Source organism: Nerophis ophidion, linkage group LG08 (assembly GCF_033978795.1).
Source record: "Nerophis ophidion isolate RoL-2023_Sa linkage group LG08, RoL_Noph_v1.0, whole genome shotgun sequence".
NCBI lineage: Eukaryota > Metazoa > Chordata > Actinopteri > Syngnathiformes > Syngnathidae > Nerophis > Nerophis ophidion.
In genome coordinates, this window is record NC_084618.1 from 3,213,618 (window position 1) to 3,233,523 (window position 19,906).

Genomic DNA, 19,906 nt, shown 5'->3' on the forward strand with positions numbered 1-19,906 from the left:
TTTATTATTAAACAAATTACCGTTTAATTCCACATGAACACACACCTCGCCGAATCGCCACCATATTTAACACACACCTTTTGGGGACTGACAAGCACTCATATGTGAAATTCTAGCAAGACTGTTTGGAAAAAAGAAACATCAAAACGTCTGTGCAGGTGCTCCTCCATGACTTAACAACCAGTTGCCTGCAAGTCACTATTTGTGGTGCTGCTTGCATGTTTTTTACAGTATTGGCAACACAAACCACAGGGGGAAACATCAACATTTATGCTCCACCAGTCAAACACAACGTGATGGAGTGGCAAGTAGCGATATCACCGTGTGTATTTTCCTATTAGTTAACCTCGGGCACTAAATCATGCTTTAGCACAGGGGTAGGGAACCTATGGCTCTAGAGCCAGATGTGGCTCTTTTGATGACTGCATCTGGCTCTCAGATCAATCTTAGCTGACATTGCTTAACACCATAATTACAGTGCTAAAAAAAAAATTAAAAAAAAGTCTGCAGGCTATAAAGCGTTTTCCGTTCGGGCTCCAGTACTCTGGAATGCCCTCCCGGTAACAGTTCGAGATGCTACCTCAGTAGAAGCATTTAAGTCTCACCTTAAAACTCATCTGTATACTCTAGCCTTTAAATAGACCTCCTTTTTAGACCAGTTGATCTGCCGCTTCTTTTCTTTCTCCTATGTCCCCCCCTCCCTTGTAGAGGGGGTCCGGTCCGATGACCATGGATGAAGTACTGGCTGTCCAGAGTCGAGACCCAGGATGGACCGCTCGCCTGTATCGGTTGGGGACATCTCTACGCTGCTGATCCGCTTGAGATGGTTTCCTGTGGACGGGACTCTCGCTGCTGTCTTGGAGCCACTATGGATTGAACTTTCACAGTATCATGTTAGACCCGCTCGACATCCATTGCTTTCGGTCCCCTAGAGGGGGGGGGGGGTTGCCCACATCTGAGGTCCTCTCCAAGGTTTCTCATAGTCAGCATTGTCACTGGCGTCCCACTGGATGTGAATTCTCCCTGCCCACTGGGTGTGAGTTTTCCTTGCCCTTTTGTGGGTTCTTCCGAGGATGTTGTAGTCGTAATGATTTGTGCAGTCCTTTGAGACATTTGTGATTTGGGGCTATATAAATAAACATTGATTGATTGATTGATTGATTGAAAAATAACGTGCAAAATATAAAACATTCTCATGCATTTAAATCCATCCATCCGTTTTCTACCGCACCTGTTCAAGAAGTCGCATTAATGGTAAGAAGTATTTTGCGTTCCCCCAGGAAGGCAGACGGACTACTCGGGACATGGCATTTAGGTAAAAACATGATTTGATTTAAACTAAAAAAAAGCTACAAACAAAAATCGCTCACAGCGGAGGCACAACTTGGGCTAAAGAACAAAGCTAACGCATAAACAGACTAAGAACATAAATAAAACAAAACTTACTTGGCATGGCATGAAGCACGAAACTATGGCAAGGCATGAAACAAGTCAGCACAGGGCGACTGACTGGCAAAGACGAGCTTAAATGCTGCCTCTGATTAGTGCTCGGGGAAGCAGGTGAGCGGGCATTTTGTCCACCAGAGACAGGTGGATAAAATGAGTAACCAAGGAAACCAGACAAGAGAGTGGGAAAAAAACAGGGACTTAAAGTGAAGTGAATTATATTTATATAGCACTTTTCTCTAGTCACTCAAAGCGCTTTACATAGTGAAACCCAATATCTAAGTTACATTTAAAGCAGTGTGGGTGGCACTGGGAGCAGGTGGGTAAAGTGTCTTGCCCAAGGACACAACGGCAGTGAGTAGGATGGCGGAAGCGGGAATCGAACCTGCAACCCTCAAGTTGCTGGCATGGCCACTCTACCAACCGAGCTATACCGCCCCTAGAATTTTAATACATTTTAAAGACTTGGTCTTCACTTGTGTAAATAAATTCATTTATTTTTTTACTTTGCTTCTTATAACTTTCAGAAAGTGAATTATGTTTATATAGCGCTTTTTCTCTAGTGACTCAAAGCGCTTTACATAGTGAAACCCAATATCTAAGTTACATTTAAAGCAGTGTGGGTGGCACTGGGAGCAGGTGGGTAAAGTGTCTTGCCCAAGGACACAACGGCAGTGAGTAGGATGGTGGAAGCGGGAATCGAACCTGCAACCCTCAAGTTGCTGGCACGACCACTCTACCAACCGAGCAATACCGCCCCTAAGCTTCATTGCCCTTTCTTAGGGGCACTCACCTTTTGTTTGTTTCTTTGTTTAAGCATTAAATACCTTTTTTTTTTTTTTTTTACCTGCACCCTGCCTCCTGCTGTTTCCAATATCTACAAAGCAATTAGCTACCAGCTGCCACCTACTGATATGGGAGAGTATTACACGGTTACTCTAGTCTAGACAACACCGACACTCAACAACAAGTGAAGTGAATTATATTTATATAGCGCTTTTCTCTAGTGACTCAAAGCGCTTTACATAGTGAAACCCAATATCTAAGTTACATTTAAAGCAGTGTGGGTGGCACTGGGAGCAGGTGGGTAAAGTGTCTTGCCCAAGGACACAACGGCAGTGACTAGGATGGCGGAAGCGGGAATCGAACCTGCAACCCTCAAGTTGCTGGCACGGCCACTCTACCAACCGAGCTATCCTGCTCCAAAGGACAAACAGCACTTAGCCAAAGTGATTTAAACTAAAAAAAAGATACAAACAAAAATCGCTCACAGCGGAGGCACAACTTGGGCTAAAGAACAAAGCTAACGCATAAACAGACTAAGAACATAAATCAAACAAAACTTACTTGGCATGGCATGAAGCACGAAACTATGGCAAGGCATGAAACAAGTCAGCACAGGGCGACTGACTGGCAAAGACGAGCTTAAATACTGCCTCTGATTAGTGCTCGGGAAGCAGGTGAGCGGGCATTTTGTCCACCAGAGACAGGTGGACAAAATGAGTAACCAAGGAAACCAGACAAGAGAGTGGGAAAAAAAACAGGGACTTAAAGTGAAGTGAATTATATTTATATAGCACTTTTCTCTAGTGACTCAAAGCGCTTTACATAGTGAAACCCAATATCTAAGTTACATTCAAAGCAGTGTGGGTGGCACTGGGAGCAGGTGGGTAAAGTGTCTTGCCCAAGGACACAACGCCAGTGACTAGGATGGCGGAAGCGGGAATCGAACCCGCAACCCTCAAGTTGCTGGCAAGGCCACTCTACCAACCGAGCTATACCGCCCCTAGAATTTTAATACATTTTAATGACTTGGTCTTCACTTGTGTAAATAAATTCATTAATTTTTTTACTTTGCTTCTTATAACTTTCAGAAAGTGAATTATGTTTATATAGCGCTTTTTCTCTAGTGACTCAAAGCGCTTTACATAGTGAAACCCAATATCTAAGTTACATTTAAAGCAGTGTGGGTGGCACTGGGAGCAGGTGGGTAAAGTGTCTTGCCCAAGGACACAACGGCAGTGACTAGGATGGCGGAAGTGGGAATCGAACCTGCAACCCTCAAGTTGCTGGCACGGCCACTCTACCAACCGAGCAATACCGCCCCTAAGCTTCATTGCCCTTTCTTAGGGGCACTCACCTTTTGTTTATTTCTTTAAGCATTAAATACCTTTTTTTTTTTTTTACCTGCACCCTGCCTCCTGCTGTTTCCAATATCTACAAAGCAATGAGCTACCAGCTGCCACCTACTGATATGGGAGAGTATTACACGGTTACTCTAGTTTTACTCATTAAAAGTACTATCTTTGTGTCTGGATTGCTTTTTTTTTTTTAGCCTGACCACAATCTGAAATATTTTTTTTTTCTTTGAAGGGCTCCGTAGCGCCGATCTACCCTTTCCCGACGGTGGACGTCCCGGACCACGCCCACTACACCATTGGAGTGGTCATCCTCGCCGTGGGCATCACGGGCATCCTGGGGAACTTTCTGGTCATTTACGTCTTCTGCAGGTAAAACTGTCACACCGTCAATTTGTGTCGCCGTATTTTCCGGACTATAAGGCGCACTTTAAAAAAAATGTTTGTACTCAAAACTCGACAGGGCGCCTTAAAACCCGGTGCGACTAATGCACGGAATGATTCTGGTATTGCATACCGACCTCGAAGCAATTTTATTTGGCACATGGTGTAATGATAAGTGTGACCAGTAGATGGCAGTCACACATAAGATATATGTGTAGACAAGCAATATGACTCAAGTAAACAACACCAACATTGAAAATATAGAACCTTACACACGGCGCTCAAAAATCCGTCATAATGTTTTGGTACGACTTTGTTAAGCAATAGTTTTAATGGAGCATATAAAATGTTGGTGTTGTTTACTTGAGTCATATTGCAGTCTACACATATACCGTATTTCTTTGAATTTCCGCCTGGGCGCTTAATTCAAAACCTCTTCTCACTCCGGCGTTTACCAAAGGCATGCGGTAAATTTAGGCCTGCGCTTATAAATTTGAGTGTGATGTAAGGATACCATTATGAAAAGCAAATTTAATAAAAAAAACGTTATTATGGTCTTACCTTTACTTATAAATGAAGTCCATGCGCAGCTCCTTCTGATCAAAAGCATCGATAACGTGTTTCTAGAAGTCTTCCTTATCTTTCTTCAGTTTTAAAAGTCTCTCTGTCTCGATGAAGATCTTCCTTTATCACCTCCTGTTTCGATTGAAAGTCCAGTTTAAAAAACGGTTTTATTTTAGATATGTAATCCTCCATGTTAAAAGTGCAAGCGAGAGGAAAAAATAAACAATCGCTGCTCACTTTTGCTCATTTTGTCCACCAAACCTTTTGTGCTGTGCGCGAATGCAGAAAGATGAGCTTTGTTGACTTGTTGGAGCATGACTGCAAGCTAATCGATGCTAACATGCTATTCAGGCTAGCTGTATGTACATATTGCATCATCATGCCTCGTTTGCGTGCCATGTTGTTCCAGACCACAGCAAACTTTACCTGACTTGCCAAAGATTGTAATAAATCCATCAGAAGAAGACAGTCTGTCCTTTTCTTTAACTTGGTCACAGACATCTAAGACCGTCATTTCCAGGAGTTATCTCACCTTCTGAGAAGTTTAGCTAAAGTTTTCCAATGATGTCAAAATGTGTAGAACAAATATTACATTTCAACATTTCTATCATTTTGATAGTAGGCTAATATAACTACTATAAGACACTTACATCATGTGTTGCCATCATTATAACACTTATATAAGGTTTTTAAAGTCATTTTGATAGTAGGCTAATATAGACACTTACATCATGTGTTGCCTTCATTATAACACTTATATAAGGCTTTTAAAGTCATTTTGATAGTAGGCTAATATAGACACTTACATCATGTGTTGCCATCATTATAACACTTATATAAGGCTTTTAAAGTCATTTTGATAGTAGGCTAATATAGACACTTACATCATGTGTTGCCATCATTATAACACTTATATAAGGCTTTTAAAGTCATTTTGATAGTAGGCTAATATAGACACTTACATCATGTGTTGCCATCATTATAACACTTATATAAGGCTTTTAAAGCCATTTTGATAGTAGGCTAATATAGACACTTACATCATGTGTTGCCATCATTATAACACTTATATAAGGCTTTTAAAGCCATTTTGATAGTAGGCTAATATAGACACTTACATCATGTGTTGCCATCATTATAACACTTATGTACGGCTTTTAAATTCATTTTGATAGTAGGCTAATATAGACACTTACATCATGTGTTGCCATCATTATAACACTTATATAAGGCTTTTAAAGCCATTTTGATAGTAGGCTAATATAGACACTTACATCATGTGTTTCCATCATTATAACACTTATATAAGGCTTTTAAAGTCATTTTGATAGTAGGCTAATATAGACACTTACATCATGTGTTGCCATCATTATAACACTTATATAAGGCTTTTAAAGTCATTTTGATAGTAGGCTAATATAGAAACTTACATAATGTGTTGCCTTCATTATAACACTTATATAAGGCTTTTAAAGTCATATTGATAGTAGGCTAATATAGACACTTACATCATGTGTTGCCATCATTGTAACACTTATATACGGCTTTTAAAGTCATTTTGATAGTAGGCTAATATAGACACTTACATCATGTGTTGCCATCATTATAACACTTATATAAGGCTTTTAAAGTCATTTTGATAGTAGGCTAATATAGAAACTTACATAATGTGTTGCCTTCATTATAACACTTATATAAGGCTTTTAAAGTCATATTGATAGTAGGCTAATATAGACACTTACATCATGTGTTGTCTTCATTATAACACTTATATAAGGCTTTTAAAGCCATTTTGATAGTAGGCTAATATAGACACTTACATCATGTGTTGCCATCATTATAACACTTATATAAGGCTTTTAAAGTCATTTTGATAGTAGGCTAATATAGACACTTACATCAAGCATTGCCTTCATTATAACACTTATATAAGGCTTTTAAAGCCATTTTGATAGTAGGCTAATATAGACACTTACATCATGTGTTGCCTTCATTATAACACTTATATAAGGCTTTTAAAGTCATTTTGATAGTAGGCTAATATAGACACTTACATCATGTGTTGCCATCATTATAACACTTATATAAGGCTTTTAAAGTCATTTTGATAGTAGGCTAATATAGACACTTACATCATGTGTTGCCATCATTATAACGCTTATATAAGGCTTTTAAAGTCATTTTGATAGTAGGCTAATATAGACACTTACATCATGTGTTGCCATCATTATAACACTTATATAAGGCTTTTAAAGTCATTTTGATAGTAGGCTAATATAGACACTTACATCATGTGTTGCCATCATTATAACGCTTAGATAAGGCTTTTAAAGTCATTTTGATAGTAGGCTAATATAGACACTTACATCATGTGTTGCCATCATTATAACACTTATATAAGGCTTTTAAAGTCATTTTGATAGTAGGCTAATATAGACACTTACATCATGTGTTGCCATCATTATAACACTTATATAAGGCTTTTAAAGTCATTTTGATAGTAGGCTAATATAGACACTTACATCATGTGTTGCCATCATTATAACGCTTAGATAAGGCTTTTAAAGTCATTTTGATAGTAGGCTAATATAGACACTTACATCATGTGTTGCCATCATTATAACACTTATATAAGGCTTTTAAAGTCATTTTGATAGTAGGCTAATATAGACACTTACATCATGTGTTGCATCATTATAACGCTTAGATAAGGCTTTTAAAGTCATTTTGATAGTAGGCTAATATAGACACTTACATCATGTGTTGCCATCATTATAACACTTATATAAGGCTTTTAAAGTCATTTTGATAGTAGGCTAATATAGACACTTACATCATGTGTTGCATCATTATAACGCTTAGATAAGGCTTTTAAAGTCATTTTGATAGTAGGCTAATATAGACACTTACATCATGTGTTGCCATCATTATATAAGCTTTTTAAAGTCATTTTGATAGTAGGCTAATATAGACACTTACATCATGTGTTGCCATCATTGTAACACTTATATAAGGCTTTTAAAGTCATTTTGATAGTAGGCTAATATAGACACTTACATCATGTGTTGCCATCATTGTAACACTTATATACGGCTTTAAAAGCCATTTTGATAGTAGGCTAATATAGACACTTACATCATGTGTTGACATCATTATAACACTTATACAAGGCTTTTAAAGTCATTTTGATAGTAGGCTAATATAGCTAATATAGACACTTACATCATGTGTTGCCTTCATTATAACACTTATATAAGGCTTTTAAAGTCATTTTGATAGTAGGCTAATATAGACACTTACATCATGTGTTGACATCATTATAACACTTATACAAGGCTTTTAAAGTCATTTTGATAGTAGGCTAATATAGACACTTACATCATGTGTTGCCTTCATTATAACACTTATATAAGGCTTTTAAAGTCATTTTGATAGTAGGCTAATATAGACACTTACATCATGTGTTGCTTTCATTATAACACTTATATAAGGCTTTTAAAGTCATATTGATAGTAGGCTAACATAGCTAATGTAGACATTTACATCATCATTATAACACGTATATAAGTGTTTAATTTTTGTATTTCTGGTCCAATATGGCTCTTTCAACATTTCTGGCTTTCCAATCCCTGATGTAACATGATTGACTTTTACTCCGACAGCGGAGTACTTCAAATTCAGCCACTGCCTTCATTGGGTGGTTGCCTACAGCCGCAGCCCCTAATGTTAATTCGCGACCCTGCAGGGGAATCAGGTGAAATTTGTGTAGACCACACTTGTTAATTGGCACACCTGCATCCCTTTAAAGCAGGGGTCACCAACACCAGGTAGCCCGTAAGGACCAGATGAGTCGCCCGCTGGCCTGTTCTAAAAATAGCTCAAATAGCAGCACTTACCAGTGAGCTGCCTCTATTTTTAAATTGTATTTATTTACTAGCAAGCTGGTCTCCCTTTGCTCGCCATTTTTAATTCTAAGAGAGACAAAACTCAAATAGAATTTGAAAATCCAAGAAAATATTTTAAAGACTTGGTCTTCATTTGTTTAAATAAATTCATTTATTTTTTTACTTTGCTTCTTATAACTTTCAGAAAGACAATTTTGGAGAAAAAATGCAACCTTAAAAATTATTTTAGGATTTTTAAACACATATACCTTTTTACCTTTTAAATTCCTTCCTTCTTTCCTGACAATTTAAATCTATGTTCAAGTCAATTTATTTCTTTTATTGTAAAGAATAATAAATACATTTTAATTTAATTCTTCATTTTAGCTTCTGTTTTTTTCGACAAAGAATATTTGTGAAATATTTCTTCAAACTTATTATGATTAAAATTCCCCAAAAATATTCTCGCAAAATCGAGAAAATCTGTAGATCCATCCCCATCCATTTTCTACCGCTTATTCTCTTTTGGGGTCGCGGGGGGCGCTGGCGCCTATCTCAGCTACAATCGGGCGGAAGGCGGGTACACCCTGGACAAGTCGCCACCTCATCACAGGGCCAACACAGATAGACAGACAACATTCACACACTAGGGACCATTTAGTGTTGCCAATCAACCTATCCCCAGGTAAAATCTGTAGAATCAAATTTAAATCTTATTTCAAAGTTTTTTGAATTTCTTTTAAAATTTTTGTTCTGGAAAATCTACAAGAAGTAATAATTTGTCTTTGTTGGAAATATCAATCAATCAATCAATCAATCAATGTTTACTTATATAGCCCTAAATCACTAGTGTCTCAAAGGGCTGCACAAACCACTACGACATCCTCGGTAGGCCCACATAAGGGCAAGGAAAACTCACACCCAGTGGGACGTCGGTGACAATGATGACTATGAGAACCTTGGAGAGGAGGAAAGCAATGGATGTCGAGCGGGTCTAACATGATACTGTGAAAGTTCAATCCATAATGGATCCAACACAGTCGCGAGAGTCCAGTCCAAAGCGGATCCAACACAGCAGCGAGAGTCCCGTTCACAGCGGAGCCAGCAGGAAACCATCCCAAGCGGAGGCGGATCAGCATCGCAGAGATGTCCCCAGCCGATACACAGGCGAGCAGTACATGGCCACCGGATCGGACCGGACCCCCTCCACAAGGGAGAGTGGGACATAGGCGAAAGAAAAGAAACGGCAGATCAACTGATCTAAAAAGGGAGTCTATTTAAAGGCTAGAGTATACAAATGAGTTTTAAGGTGAGACTTAAATGCTTCTACTGAGGTGGCATCTCGAACTTTTACCGGGAGGGCATTCCAGAGTACTGGAGCCCGAAATGAAAACGCTCTATATAGCTTGGTCCAATTTGTTATATATTGTAACAAAGTGCAGATTGGATTTTAACCTATTTAAAACATGTCATCAAAATTCTAAAATTAATCTTACTAGGAAAAATTACTAACAATGTCCCATAAATTAGGGCTTCACGGTGGAAGAGGGGTTAGTGCGTCTGCCTCACAATACGAAGGTGCTGCAGTCCTGGGTTCGAATCCAGGCTCGGGATCTTTCTGTGTGGAGTTTGCATGTTCTCCCCGTGAATGCGTGGGCTTCCTCCGGGTACTCTGGCTTCCTCCCACTTCCAAAGACATGCACCTGGGGATAGATTGATTGGCAACACTAAATGGTCCCTAGTGTGTGAATGTTGTCTGTCTATCTGTGTTGGCCCTGCGATGAGGTGGCGACTTGTCCAGGGTGTACACCGCCTTCCGCCCGATTGTAGCTGAGATAGGCGCCAGCGCCCCCCGCGACCCCGAACGGGAATAAGCGGCAGAAAATGGATGGGTGGGGGGGGGGTCCCATAAATTATTTTTTTAATTAAAAAAAAAAAAAAATCATATTAGCTAGTTTTTCCCTTCATTTTTTTCGGTTGAATTTGGAATTTTAAAGAGTCGAAATTGAAGATAAACTATGTTTCAAAATTTTATTTTCCTTTTTTCCGTGTTTTCTCCTCTTTTAAATCGTTCAATTAAGTGTTTTTTTAATCATTTAATCCCTACAAAAAACCTTCCATCAAAGGAAAAAAAATGTACGACGGAATGACGGACAGAAATACCCATTTTTTTATATTTTTTATATATATAAATGTATTTATTAAAGGTAAATTGAGCAAATTGGCTATTTCTGGCAATTTATTGAAGTGTGTATCAAACTGGTAGCCCTTGGCATTAATCAGTACCCAAGGAGCAGCTCTTGCTTTCAAAAAGGTTGCTGACCCCTGCTTTAAAACGTGTCCACCTGCCTTTGCTGTGCAGGAGTCGGAGCCTGAGGACGCCGTCCAACATCTTCATCATCAACCTGGCCGTCACGGACTTCTTCATGTGCGTGACGCAGACCCCCGTCTTCTTTGTCACCAGCATGCACAAGAGATGGATCTTCGGCGCGAAAGGTAACGGCCGTCGGGTTTACAGCCGCAGCAAAGTGTGTCGGAACAATCATACCGAGACGCCGCAGGTACAGCATCAAAGAAAAGATGCAGTGCGCATCATTAATTCATCCGCGCGGGTTTAATACCACCAGGACCCGCCTTGTTGAGCCTAGCCTGTACTTTCTCGTATTTCCATCCTGATTGCATCCATCAAACAGAAGGAATGCGTTCATGCCAGCGGTGTGTTTAACATGCTGACAATGATGTGTGTGTGTTGTGCGTACCTACTGGGAGTGGAGATACTGTAGGGAGGCGGTAAAAGAGGATCAAACGCTGATAGTCGGGATCGACCGTATTTTCCTTCAGGAGTTGTCGTGACCTTCATGAAGGCAGCCAATCGCCGCCTCCTCGTTGGTGACTGAAGCAGAAAAAATAAAAAAGGATGACTTCAAGAAATAGCAATCTCCCCGTTTCCTCCTCTAGGCATCCCTATGATGCGGAGGATACAGTACAATAAAACATGGTTGTGGTTCTCAAACTTTTTTTTCACCCAAATAGACAAACAAAGTGTACAGGGTTACAGAACGGGAAGGCCGATGGGTCGCCAGAAGGCGCCTCGTAAAAGATGGGGATAAAAAGGTAAACACAGGGAAAGGATGAGTAAAAAAATACAATCTAGATTGGGCTCCAGTCTTAAGTGGGCAAAAACCTGTTATGGTTTTACTAAGGTGAGGTGACGGCAGACAGACACCAGGGAGTCAATGTCCAAAGATTTATTATATATATAGTAAACATATATACATATATATATAATATTAAATATTAACAATACTAATAAACTATAGAATTAAAACAGACAAAAAGTAAGGAAATAAACAGAGACATGATTCAATTTGGCTCAATTTGAGGAGAAACGTGTACACCTGTACCTTTGTACAGTGTCAACAGGCTCTGGCGAAAAAAGGTCCACGTCTCCTTTTTTACTTGGATATTCCCTGTTTGCATAACAACAGCTGTTTCTAAAGAAATGGAGTGTACATACAAAAGAAAAAGATGCCTCGGGCTTGGACTGGTCCTGGATCGAGCTTGGGCAGGTCTTGGATCAAAATAAATAACCCCTACCATTGTACAGAACGGGAACGCCGATGGGTCACCACAAGGCGCCTCGTAAAAGATGGGGATAAAAAAGGTAAACACAGGGGAAGGATGAGTAAAAAAATACAATCTAGATTGGCCTCCAGTCTTAAGTGGGCAAAAACCTGTTATGGTTTTACTAAGGTGAGGTGACGGCACAATGACACCAGGGGGCGTAATGTCCAAAGATGTATTATATATATATATAGTAAACCTATACATAATAATAATTATTAACAATACTAATAAATTATACAATTAAAACTGACAAGAAGTAAGGAAATAAACAGAGACAGGATTCAATTTGGCTCAATTTGAGGAGAAACGTGTACACCTGTACCCTTGTACAGTGTCATCAGGCTCTGGCAAAAAAAGGTTCACGTCTCCTTTTTTACTTGGATATTCCCTTTTTACGTATAAACAGCTGTTTTCTAAAGAAATGGAGGGTATGTAGACAGCCATTGTTTTCGGTCACGTTAACACAAAAGAAAACGATGCCTCGGGCTTGGACTGGTCCTGGATCAAGCTTGGGCAGGCCTTGGATCAAAATAAATAACCCTTACCATTGTACACAATGGAATTTTACAAACATCTGGCTTGTTACAACAAAGACAGCCTCCGTCTGCTCGTCGGAAGTTTCCGAAAAACGGAAACTTTTGTGATGACTTACACATCACAAAAGTGAAAAAATAAAAAAGGATGACTTGAAGAAATAGTAATCTCCCCGTTTCCTCCTCTAGGCATCCCTATGATACGGAGGATACAGTACAATAAAACATGGTTGTGGTTCTCAAAGGTTTTTTTACACCCAAATAGACAAACAAAGTGTACAGGGTTACAGAACGGGAACGCCGATGGGTCGCCAGAAGGCGCCTCGTAAAAGATGGGGATAAAAAGGTAAACACAGGGAAAGGATGAGTAAAAAAATACAATCTAGATTAGGCTCCAGTCTTAAGTGGGCAAAAACCTGTTATGGTTTTACTAAGGTGAGGTGACGGCAGACAGACACCAGGGGGTCAATGTCCAAAGATTTATTATATATATAGTAAGCATATATACATATATATATATATATAATATTAAATATTAACAATACTAATAAACTATAGAATTAAAACAGACAAAAAGTAAGGAAATAAACAGAGACATGATTCAATTTGGCTCAATTTGAGGAGAAACGTGTACACCTGTACCCTTGTACAGTGTCATCAGGCTCTGGCAAAAAAGGTTCACGTCTCCTTTTTTATTTGGATATTCCCTGTTTACATAACAACGGCTGTTTCTAAAGAAATGGGTGGTATGTAGGTTTTCGGTCACGTTAACACAAAAGAAAAAGATGCCTCGGGCTTGGACTGGTCCTGGATCGAGCCTGGGCAGGTCTGGGATCAAAATAGATAACCCCTACCATTGTACACAATGGAATTTTACAGACATCTGGCTTGTTACAACAAAGACAGCCTCCGTCTGCTCGTCGGAAGTTTCCGAAAAACGGAAACTTTTGTGATGACTTACACATCACAAAAGTGAAAAAATAAAAAAGGATGACTTGAAGAAATAGCGATTCCCCCGTTTCCTCCTCTAGGCATCCCTATGATGCGGAGGATACAGTACAAGAAAACATGGTTGTGGTTCTCAAAGGTTTTTTTCACCCAAATAGACAAACAGTGTGCAAGGTAACAGAACGGGAAGGCCGATGGGTCGCCACAAGGCGCCTCGTAAAAGATGGGGATAAAAAGGTAAACACAGGGGAAGGATGAGTAAAAAAATACAATCTAGATTGGGCTCCAGTCTTAAGTGGGCAAAAACCTGTTCTGGTTTTACTAAGGTGAGGTGACGGCAGACAGACACCAGGGCGGTAATGTCAAAAGATTAACTATATATATAGTAAACAAATATACATATATATAATAATAATTATTAACAATACTAATAAAATATAGAATTAAAACAGACAAGAAGTAAGGAAATAAACAGAGACAGGATTCAATTTGGCTCAATTTGAGGAGAAACGTGTACACCTGTATCCTTTACAGTGTCATCAGGCTCTGACGAAAAAAGGTTCACGTCTCCTTTTTTACTTTGATATTCCCTTTTTACATATAAACAGCTGTTTCTAAAGAAATGGGGGTTATGTAGACAGCCATTGTTTTCGGTCACGTTAACACAAAAGAAAAAGATGCCTCGGGCTTGGACTGGTCCTGGATCGAGCCTGGGCAGGTCTTGGATCAAAATAGATAACCCCTACCATTGTACACAATGGAATTTTACAAGCCTCTGGCTTGTTACAACAAAGACAGCCTCCGTCTGCTCGTCGGAAGTTTCCGAAAAACGGAAACTTTTCTGATGACTTACACATCACAAAAGTGAAAAAATAAAAAGGGATGACTTGAAGAAATAGCAATCTACCCGTTTCCTCCTCTAGGCATCCCTATGATGCGGAGGATACAGTACAAGAAAACATGGTTGTGGTTCTCAAACTTTTTTTTTCACCCAAATAGACAAACAGTGTGCAAGGTTACAGAACGGGAACGCCGATGGGTCGCCACAAGGCGCCTCGTAAAAGATGGGGATAAAAAGGTAAACACAGGGGAAGGATGAGTAAAAAAATACAAACTAGACTGGTCTCCTAAGGGGGCCCCAGTCTAAAGTGGGCAAAAACCTGTTATGGTTTTACTAAGGTGAGGTGACGGCACACTGACACCAGGGGGAGGGAATGTCCAAAGATTTATTATATATATATAGTAAACATACATACATATATATAATAATAATTATTAACAACTGCTCTTTTAATGTCCTTTGATGTTTCCCTCTTACACACATGTAAGAGGTATGTGTGCAATGGCTATGAGTTGTTTTTTCCCTTGGCCCCAGTCTGGACCCCCTCTCCAGGAGTTGACCGATTTATTTCCCCCCGCCCCATTGTTTACCTATATCTCACCTTTTTTGTAAGGGGCGGCGGAGGTTTGCAGACCCGTCAGCGATCCTGTTCTGTCTCCTTGTAATGTTTGTCTGATCTTGAATGGGATTGTGCTGAAAATTTTAATTTCCCCTCGGGGATTAATAAAGTACCGTATTTCCTTGAATTGCCGCCGGGTATATAGTATGCGCCTGCCTAGAATTACTGCCGGGTCAAACTCGTTTTGCAAAATATTATTTTTATTAGCGCATGTCCAGAATTTCCACCGGGTCAAACTCGTCACGTCACGAGTGACACTTCCCCTGTCATCATTTTCAAAATGAGCGGCTGATTTCAATCATTTGAAATCGCATAAAAGGGAAGAAGATTAAGAGCTATTCAGTAGGATTTAAGTTCCAAACTGTTGAATATGCTAAAAAGAACAGTAAGCAGCTATGTTTTATTAATATACCGTAGCTGCGTGTGTCAAATATGAGTCATTAAATGAGTCCCGCCTCCTGGTGGTAGAGGGCGCTAGTGATCCTTCTTGCGACTACTCGGCTGCAGAAGAAGTGACAACAAGCAGCAAGAGTTTTTTTTCCTCTCGCTTGCACTTTTAACATGGAGGATTACATATCTAAAATAAAACAGTTTTCTAAACTGGACTTTCAATCGAAGCAGGAGGTAATAAAGGAAGATCTCCATCTAGACAGGGAGACTTTTAAAACTGAAGAAAGATAAGGAAGACTTCTATAAACAAGTTATCGATGCTTTTGATCAGAAGGAGCTGCGCATGGACTTCATTTATAAGTAAAGGTAAGACCATAATAACGTTTTTTTATTAAATGTGCTTTTCCTGATGGCATCCTTACATCACACTCAAATTTATAAGCGCAGGCCTAAATTTACCGCATGCCTTCGGTAAGCGCCGGAGTGAGAAGAGGTTTTAAAATAATTAGCGCCACGTCCACATTGCTTCCCTGTCCAAACAATTGACTGACTTAGTCTTTGAGCAACACGTACTCCACGTTGCGGGGAACATATGCTGGACCTCCGGAGGACAATCTGCCTGCCATTAGTTGCCATGAGGCGGGTTCGCCGCACAAAGCAACAAAAGCCAACAGGATGCTTTAATTGTCTGCGGCGCCGCTTTGATGCACGGGTGATTACGTGTGTGTGTGTGTGTGTGTGTGTGTGTGTGTGTGTGTGTGTGTGTGTGTGTGTGTGCGCACGAGAGCTGGTTCATACCTGCAGCACTCATGCATTATGGAAGGACTTAGTCTTGTTGACACCGCGTCTGTCATCTTTCTTATCTATTGTAAATATTTCAACAGTGTGAATTCTCCATCCATCTTTTTTGGCTGCGAGCCCCTCACTCGGTACCCTCGTTTTTTTCTTGAAGTTTGCTCACGTCACCCATCCCTAATTCGGTACTGGTTTTTTTTTCGGCACCGATTTGCGTAAAATTCAACAGTGCCATGTTTAGGGATGATGTTCGAAAACCGGTCCTCCCGATGCTTCGATAAGAAAAGAACAGATTCCATGGATTCGAATCCCTTTTTGAGAACCGGTTCCCGTTATTGAAGCCACTATACCGTATTTTCGCTACCAGGGTGTGTGATAATTACAGCCTCCCTGGGAAAGTTTACGCCACAATGCTGGGTCCGGCCGATAGTCGAACCTCAGATTCAAGAGGAGCAATGTGGATTCCGTCCTGGTCGTGGAACAACTGACCAACTCTTTACTTTTGCGGGAATCCTGGAGAAGGCCCCCCCTTCCTTAGAAACAGCAGTTGCCATGTAATCAGGGAAAGTCCAATTAAAAGAGGAGGCGTACAATCTTTAGTCAGAGCGTGGTGACACTGTACAAGTGTACAAGTGTACGTGTTTCTCCTCATTGAGCCAAATTTAATTCTGTCTCTGCTTAATTCCTTGCTTCGTGTCTTGTTTAATAGATGTCATCAGTGTTTGAACCTGACAATTATAAACGGGTTGTGCTTGTATAGAGCTTTTCTACCTTCAAGGTACTCAAAGCGCTTTGACACTACTTCCACATTTACACACACATTCACACACTGATGGAGGGAGCTGCCATGCAAGGCGCGAACCAGCACCCATCAGGAGCAAGGGTGGAGTGTCTTGCTCAGGACACAACGGACGCAACGAGGTTGATACTAGGTGGGGATTGAACCAGGGACCCTCGGGTTACGCCGTTCCGCTTTTGATTCCTGTGCAAAGTCCTGCCTTAATTTCCCGTGCGAACGGCACGCGTTTTGTTGGTTTTCTTGTATTGACTGTGTATGATTTATGGACAATAAATCAGACACGGTCAATACATGGTATTGACCGTGTCTGATTTATGGACAAACAGTGCACAAAACGGGAACTATCCATCCATCCATCCATTTCCTACCGCTTATTCCCTTTCGGGGTCGCGGGCGTCACTGGCGCCTATCTCAGCTACAATCGGGCGGAAGGCAGGGTACACCCTGGACAAGTCGCCACCTCATCGCAAGGCCAACACAGATAGACAGACAACATTCACACACTAGGACCCATTTAGTGTTGCCAATCAACCTATCCCCAGGTGCATGTCTTTGGAAGTGGGAGGATGCCGGAGTACCCGGAGGGAACCCACGCAGTCACGGGGAGAACATGCAAACTCCACACAGAAAGATCTCGAGCCTGGATTTGAACCCAGGACTGCAGAAACTTCGTATTGTGAGGCAGACGCACTAACCCCTCTGCCACCGTGAAGCCCAAACGGGAACTAAGGCAGTCCAAAACGAAACAGAACATGACTAACTAAACAAAGCATGATCCGGGCAACGGATCATAACATTCACGGTTAATATGTTTTTTTTGCAATTTAAATTTTGACATTGTGAGTGTGAATGTTGTCTGTCTATCTGTGTTGGCCCTGCGATGAGGTGGCGACTTGTCCAGGGTGTACCCCGCCTTCCGCCCGATTGTAGCTGAGATAGGCGCCAGCGCCCCCCGCGACCCCACAAGGGAATAAGCGGTAGAAAATGGATGGATGGAGTACCGCATAAGATATGTTTTAATTACCGATGCGGGTTTATTGATTTTTAAATGCGCCAGAAAATGACCCGTTTTGTACACCGTTGGGGTGACTCAATGCAATGTAGTATTTCTCCAGCAGTGGTCGTGTGGTGACGTAAATGATTGGTATTTTGAGAGGTAATCACTGAAGGCCTAAGCGGGAAACGCACTGCTGTGAATCAATACCGTAGGGCTTCAAATGTGAGCGGTAGCCATCCCGACCCACGTGTTTTCACCCCTCCTACCTCCTCTTGACCTCCATGCATCCGGTCCGTACCGTCTGTAACATACACTTGCCAAAGAAAGACCATAAATATAATTGGGAATTCTTTTATTTCGGCACCGGAAGGTTGCCAAGGCTTCCCGTTACCCCGACTATAAATCTTTGCACGCTCCGCTTCTGGTAATTATTTCATCAATCAGTAGCTGGACTGCACCGGATCGTGTTAACTCAACCCCGTCTCTGTGCTCCCCCGCAGGCTGCGAGTTGTACGCCTTCTGCGGCGCCCTGTTCGGCATCTGCAGCATGATCACGCTGATGGTGATCGCCGTGGACCGCTATGTGGTGATCACCAGGCCGCTGGCCTCGCTGGGCGCCATGTCGCGCAGGAAAGCCCTGAGCATCTTGACCGCCGCATGGATCTACTCTTTGGGCTGGAGCCTGCCACCCTTCTTTGGGTGGAGTGAGTACTCAAGCTTTGCCTCATCACGTAATTAGTAGATAAAGTAGTACAGCAGTGTTTACCGTTACTATTGAATGCGTTACTGCGTTATTTGACGTTACTTTGTATGTAGTATCGGCTAGAACCAGAAGATCTGAGTGTTTTATCGGAGAGTTGCAGTGTCGTCTTACTGAATCTTCTTGCTTCACAACGGGGACAAGAAAAGTCTCTTGCTCTGTTTGTGGATGTGGGTCTGGGTGTGGGAGGAGGGGCTTATCTGTGTTTACGAACAGACATCATCGCGGAGCCAAAGTCGAGTTTGTTAACATGGACATATTCTCATTACTTTTCTATTGTCGAGCACAAAGAAAAGAACATTTTAGTTCAAAGTAAGTTGTGTCTTGGATCAAAGATCCTATCTACTGCCCATAACTGCAAATCAAATCTGCTGGAACAGCTACAAAAGAAACGTGTCACGTGGGGGGTCGCATTTTAATGCGGGATCGTTCCTCCAACGCAAACATAGACACTCCGGACAACAACTAAAAGGTAAGAATGATTTAATAACAAAACACTGGTACAAAAACAGACGAAAAGAAACGCATGGCGAAAGCACAGAAGCTAATGCTAACACTAGCACAGGATCAGGTAACAAGAAATCTAGAATTACCAACGAAACAGTTGCATACCGCAAACAAGGGACCAAGACCGACTGACGGGACAAGGCAGGCTTAAATAAGGAAGTCATTAACAAAAACAGGTGTGCGTCTGGAACCCTCAGCAGGTGAAATTAATATGTTGCCATGGTGACCAAACTGACTCACAAAAAAGGTACACAAACAACAAAGGGAGTCCAAACTAACAGAAAATAACTAAACTAAACATGATCCAAACTACGGATCATGACAAAACGTGCTTCGACAAGCTAGTAAAGTGAGACACAAACTCCGAAGCCACTTCACCTCCACTTAAAGGGGAACATTATCACAATTTCAAAAGGGTTAAAAACAATAAAAATCAGTTCCCGGTGGCTTGTTTTATTTTTCGAAGTTTTTTTCAAAATTTTACACCTCCCGGAATATCCCTAAAAAAAGCTTTAAAGTGCTTGATTTTCGCTATTTGCGATGCGACTGTCCATTTGTGACGTCATACAGGGCTGCCAATACAAACAACATGGCGGTTACCACAGCAAGATATAGCGACATTAGCTCGGATTCAGACTCGGATTTCAGCGGCTTAAGCGATTCAACAGATTACA

The 19,906-nt window shown here is 41.0% G+C and overlaps 1 protein-coding gene across 1 annotated transcript in view; it reads left to right on the plus strand.

The window, feature by feature from the left end:
• The window catches only part of LOC133557199 (melanopsin-A-like), a 109,309-nt gene that overhangs the window by 40,379 nt on the left and 49,024 nt on the right, over positions 1-19,906 (plus strand). Inside the window, exons 2-4 of the mRNA XM_061907487.1 lie at positions 3,820-3,956; positions 10,779-10,912; positions 18,466-18,669. Of these exons, the coding sequence (XP_061763471.1) occupies positions 3,820-3,956; positions 10,779-10,912; positions 18,466-18,669 (475 nt within the window). The remainder of the gene's footprint in view (positions 1-3,819; positions 3,957-10,778; positions 10,913-18,465; positions 18,670-19,906) is intronic.